At 33.1% G+C, this 6,078-nt stretch overlaps 1 protein-coding gene across 1 annotated transcript; it reads left to right on the top strand.

Annotated features, from left to right (window-relative positions):
• The first annotated feature begins 5,630 nt into the window (after positions 1–5,630).
• LOC106325202 (UPF0329 protein ECU05_1680/ECU11_0050) lies at positions 5,631–6,078 on the top strand. The gene has a single exon (XM_013763229.1). The coding sequence runs from the start codon at positions 5,756–5,758 to the stop codon at positions 5,948–5,950; it is 195 nt and encodes a 64-aa protein (XP_013618683.1). The 5' UTR covers positions 5,631–5,755; the 3' UTR covers positions 5,951–6,078.

Genomic DNA, 6,078 nt, shown 5'->3' on the forward strand with positions numbered 1-6,078 from the left:
CAAAATCGAAAATTAATCGAAGAATAATCAGTAATTAGTTTTAAGTTTTTTTTTAATTTGTTTTCTTATATATATTTGTACATGTAGAACTAAGAATCAATTGTTACTTAGTCTAGTCATTTGTTAGCAAGCTGAATCTCTTATCGGTTGCGGGTTCGAAGGAGATTGACGACATTTTTGTTTGTTTTCGCACTCTATCAATAGTGACACAAAATTACCTAAAATCATGTTTTCTTCTGCATGCGATAGTCGATCTTCAAATCCAAATTTTGTTGTTTCATCTTTTTCACGATTGTTAATTTTTACTTATTTTTCACGACTTTTGACAAATCTAAAAAGAAACACTTGATTTAGTCTTTAAAACCCACAAAACTAAGGGTTTTACATGTTGCCGCATAACACAACTGAATCACTTCAACGCGTCACGATTGGGCACGTCACGATTGGGCACTGTTTGATTATGGGTTTTGAGATTGTTAGTATGGGACGAGCGATTTTCAGACGCCGAATCGGCCAAGCGGCCTAGTTTTAGAACCTGGGTATTAATGTGTTAGAATAATGAAATGGATATATTATAGATTTTCTTAAATGATAAAAAAATTAATAATGAATTTTGAAATGATTTATTATGTTAGTGACAGAAGTTTTAATATATAACTTGAAGGACGAATTATTTTGTATCTCAGTTTTGATAAAATAAATTATTTTATCTTTCTTTAAAAAAGTATTGTTTTGAAGATTGTTTTTTGAAAGCTATTTTTATTATAATTTTTTGTTGAATGCTATTTTTAAGACCATCTACAAGGATTACTTCTATTTGTTATTCTAAAAATAGAATACTCTAAATATTGAAGACGGTTTTGCTCCAATGGTTATTTCTATTTTATACTAAAAAAAAATATTCTAAGTATATTATTTTCTATTTATTTATTAGTTTATTATACAATCTTTAAATTTTAAAATATTAAAATTTCACTCATTTATTTTATTTTATAAAATATACTACACTATTTATATAACTAAATGATTCTTTTAAAATAAAAATTTTATCACAACACATCATTATAAACAAATGATATACTAAATATAGTATTTAAATACTATATAATTTTATTTTAGTAAAAAATTAATCATATAAACATAAATGATCATTTTGTAAAGGAAAAGTTTCACTCTAAAAATAGAGTAAAAGAATAGTATTACTCTATATTTAGCGTATTACTGTTCAGTTCTCTATATTTGGTGCAAGATATAGCATACTATTGGAGTGAGTTTTACTCTATATTTGTATAAAGGGGAAAATAGAATATAGATCAGAGATGTTCTAAAAATGTATTATTAGTTTAGAGATTTATTTAGCGTTCATTTTATATTCATATAATATTATGTGAGTTAAGTTTGGGAGAATCGAGAGTGAGTGGTGTCTTTTGATAATGGATTGTATAGTCAACTGCTCACACACCGCAAATCACGTGAAGTCTCGAATCGTACACCTATCGGCCTCCTACTTTGTTTGTTTTTCAAGTCTTCTCTAATCTCTACGATCGAACCTCGAATCTATCGGAACTCACCTCAGTCACTATTTTTTCTTTTTAATTAGTGTATGTTTAATTAGTTTTAGTCACCCTTCTTTGTCATCTATTCGTCTGGTGCACTTAACTAGTCAACCTGTACCTATTACATAGTTATAATCTGGTTTTGGCTATAGTATTAGAAAGACTTCAGAGAAATATGATATACAACAATACATAGAATACATCATACATGTATGATGTATCTATAAAACTCGTGTAACTAGAGAAATATTGTGAGCAGGACATGTGCAAGTGGAGCAGTAGAGTAGAGTTCGAATCTAAAAAAATTAAAAATCTAGAACTTTTTAAAAATAAATATATAAACTATGGTTTAAAACTTCAAAATTTTAGATATAATATTAATATTATATTAATTTAGAATTTATAAATTTAAAAGAGACGTCAAATATATATAAATAGAGCTATAAACTTTTAAACTTACTCTATTGTATCATTAAATATACTGTTAATATTTTTTTGAACAGAGCCCATTAATAATTTGAGACGGTACTGCTTGTGAGATTTATATTTGGTGTCGTAGAAGAACAACAGACCTTTTTTTTGGGGAACAACAGACCCATATTAATAAGAAAGCAGAAAAAGATGACCAAGCTTGTCCGTCTTTTCAACGTTTCGATTAGATCCCGTCTTGTGTCTAAATTGACGGAGTTCCAAATTGAACAACTACTGAGAAACCAACATTTTTTTTTTCATCGATAATTTCATTAATTAATGAGAAAAATCCAACAGATACAAGGTCCGGCCACTAAAGACAACCTAAAAACATAAACAAAAGCCCAAAAACCCAACTAAAGAAACCCTAGAAACCGAAAAGGGTGCCGCCGCTCTCGTGAACCACCGCTACGAGCCACGACAACCCCCCGCATCAAGCAAAACCCCCGGTGAAATATCCATCGATCGATCCACCGGTACACACCAGGGCTCGTCAGCTCCACATCATCTTCACCGCAAACGCCTTCAAAACCGGAGATTCTATTATCGGAGAGCATAAATCGCAAGGACGAGATCTCATCCGCCACCATTAATCACCAACACCGAGAAGAAGGCTTCGCTCAAACCATCAACAAATACCACCGGAGAGCGTCAGTCGTCCTCCGACGCGAGCTCCTCCATCAAAACCAATCCGAAATCGCAAAACCAAAAATAAAAAACCCTAAAACGAAACTAGGGAACCAAGAGCCGGCGATGCAAGGCAAAGAACACCTTCACCCCCCTGAGACTAAAGCCGGCGAAAGCAGAGCTGAGGAAACCTCCACCTTCCGGAAACAAAGCCGGCGGCGATGGATTTGTGGAAGCCTCCATTTCCCGGAAATGAAACCTAATCTAACAAGCCAACTTCATCCCACCAACCCTCCATACGATCGCGTCGTTACTCCAGACGCAGCGTCATCAGTGATGCCGGTTCATTCCCCGAGGTGACGACGATGAAGGAGGCCTGGACCAGAGCTCCGACAAGGCGATAGGGAGAGGACGCATAGGGGAAGCAAGAGAACTTTTCAACGGAAGAGCGAAGGGCTCTAGCGACGACACGCTCGCTCACGCGCCGGCCGTACGCAGGACCCAAGATCGGATCTACTTTCTCTCTCTGGACTTTCTCTGTGTTCAGATATAATTATTTTTTTGCGAGATAGCTCTGACTGAGAAACCAACATTACACAAACATTTTTTTTGGAAAAGTAAATACAATTTTTCTTATTTCCTCTCATCACCAAATATAAATACTGGGTTTCTATTACAATATCGTTTATTAAAAAGGCTTAAATGTTCTACATTATTTATTTGTTAGTAAATAGAATTTTAGGTCTGTAATCCCTTCACAACCTCGAGGTAACATGTTAGTAATGTGCTCCCTTCCTCATCAGGGAGATTCGAATATGAGATCTTGAGACGTAGTTCCCTTGAAAGGTTTCCTAGTACATCAGCAGAGCTACTAATGCTATATTTTTTTATGTGAAGTATGTTACACTGTTAAATCTACCAATAAGCATGTAATAAGATAAACCGCAGAATATGAAACCAAGATGACTTCACAATAAGACACGTGCAGAATATGAAACCAAGATGACTCCACAATAAGACATGTTTAGATGTTTCTATTAGAAATCTTCTCACATCGAAATTGTAAATTAATATCATATATAAAGACTAAAAAACATGTGTTGTTATTTCAGTCTTTGTTAATTAACTTTGAATTGTAAATCCATAAACCTGACAAACATAATACTATAGAATTCAACCTCGCCATTACAGTTAACGATTTGAACCACTGAGATCATGAGATGATAGTCCTGCTACATCTGACATCTCTCTTATCATAATAATTTGGATAAAGAGAGTAGCCTGATGGGTTAATCCAAGATTGTCATATGAAACCGTAACGATACCATGATGCTTGCAGCGCTAAGCCCAGCCCATATTGCTGTGCAATACCATTAGAATTCAAATATTCACAAAACACCTAAACGGTGTATAGGGCTCGCCACAAGGCGAGTACTCGTTATTTTGTGTGTACTTGCGACTTGACTTACTTTGTACGAGTAATAAAATTTTCGACTTGTACCGGACTTGTTAAAAACGAGTACTTGCTATTTCGAGTACTGGATCAAAAATAAATTACTTGCAAATTATTTGACCCGCTATTTTACTTACTATTTACGAGTACTTGTGAACTATTTACGAGTTTTTCGGAATATTTAAACACTATTTACTAAATAATAATCTATTAGGAATAGACATAAAAGTTTGTTTTATTTATTCTACTTAACATAACATCTTAATTACTGTAAGCGAAATATTTGTTCATATTATAAAGAACACAAATAAAAAATATATAAATATATCGATATAAAAACAAAAATGTCTTCTCTAAACAAGTAACATGTAGTAACAAATCATATAGTTAAATTTTTAATATTTGCTACTATATAATACTTAACTAGATGACGACGAATATTTATAAATCAAGACATATACGAAATAAGTAGTAAGTATAAGAAGAGTAATGAATATTTGTGTCTAATCCTAAATGCAAGTAAAAGAAAAACAAATATAAACAAGTATTTAATAGATTATGTAACAAATAGCAAGTAATAGGGTAAGTAACGTGGCGTAACGAGTAAAGTAATAAAAATAATAATAATACGTGATATTTGACTTGTTCTTGTAAGTAATGAAAATTGTCGACTTGTTACTTACCTTAACAACATTGAGTACTTGAATTTTCGCGACGGATACAAGTCTAATAACGAGTTTAAGACGAGCAACAAGTAACGACGGCCAACCTAGTATAAAGTGCGATTTTGAGTATCATAGTATAAGGTAATGCAACTGATTAATTAATTACTAGATTTTACTGAGAAATCCTTTGCAAGGTCCCACAAAAAGATATAAGAATAGGGCGGCCATCCACTTGATTTGAAAGAGACTGTAGTGGAATCCAACCATATGTCACAAAGATCCAAGATAATATATGAACTATTTTTCAAATTATGATAATGATCAATACTATTTTCTTCCACTTCATTATCATTCTTAAGAGTAGTTATTTATGCATGTGCATGATTATACGAAAAAAGAACCGACAACTTACTCCGCAAGACATTTATACGGTACATTGTCATTCCCTTCCTTTTATTATTTCCTTCAACAAACGATAATCGAAATGAACGATTCTGTGTTATACAAAGATCGAGTTTATTGAGAGAACAACTTGTTACCTAGTGGTTGGTCACTTGGTCCTAAATATGATTTGCTCATCTCTACCAAAACCAAAGCTCAAACTGTAAATATCAGTGATCGTGCATGTGAATGAGTGAGAAAGCTATCAAAGAGTTATTTGATTTAGTAGTCACTAACTTCTAAAAGAAATTGGCCACCTTTATGACTCAGGACACTATCACTCCAGCTGAGCTTAGGAAACATGATTGAAAATATAAAGAGAATTGGTTGGAGTGGGACCAATGAAAGAAGTATCATTATTAGACGAGAAGAAAAAGACAGAATTGTTAGAGAAATGTCAAAAAAGTACAGTAACAAGCAACAAAAAAAGGCCCAATCAATGCTCTACTTTCATTAAAGCTTTAGTTTTTAGGTAAGGAATGTAGAATGTGTGTGTGAGATTGTAAGGTAGAGAGAAGGTGATAAGTGAGAGAGAGAGAGAAATGAAGTTCTTGTTCCAGTGTCCATGCTGCTCTTGCTTCTGCTTCATGAAACCAAAGCAGGGCAAACCAAAAGCTGTAGATTCAAAACCAAAGGAAGAGAAGAAAAAAGAGGAGAAGAAACCTGAGAAGAAAGAAGAAAAGAAAGAAGAAAAGAAAGAAGAGAAGAAAGAAACCAAAGCGGAGAAGGCCGAGTGAAAGCTTTATTTCAAGAAAACGCAATTAATTATCCCATTTTATTTCTATTTCTATTTCTATGCTATGTTATGGATGCTTAAGTAACTTGTAATATTTCTTGATTAATAAAATTTTCTTTTTTGCCAATA

This window comes from Brassica oleracea, chromosome C2 (assembly GCF_000695525.1).
Source record: "Brassica oleracea var. oleracea cultivar TO1000 chromosome C2, BOL, whole genome shotgun sequence".
Taxonomy (NCBI): Eukaryota; Viridiplantae; Streptophyta; class Magnoliopsida; order Brassicales; family Brassicaceae; genus Brassica; species Brassica oleracea.

Excerpts from the sequence above, each read along its gene's own strand:
- LOC106325202 (XM_013763229.1), top strand. The coding sequence starts at position 5,756 with ATGAAGTTCTTGTTCCAGTGTCCATGCTGCTCTTGCTTCTGCTTCATG.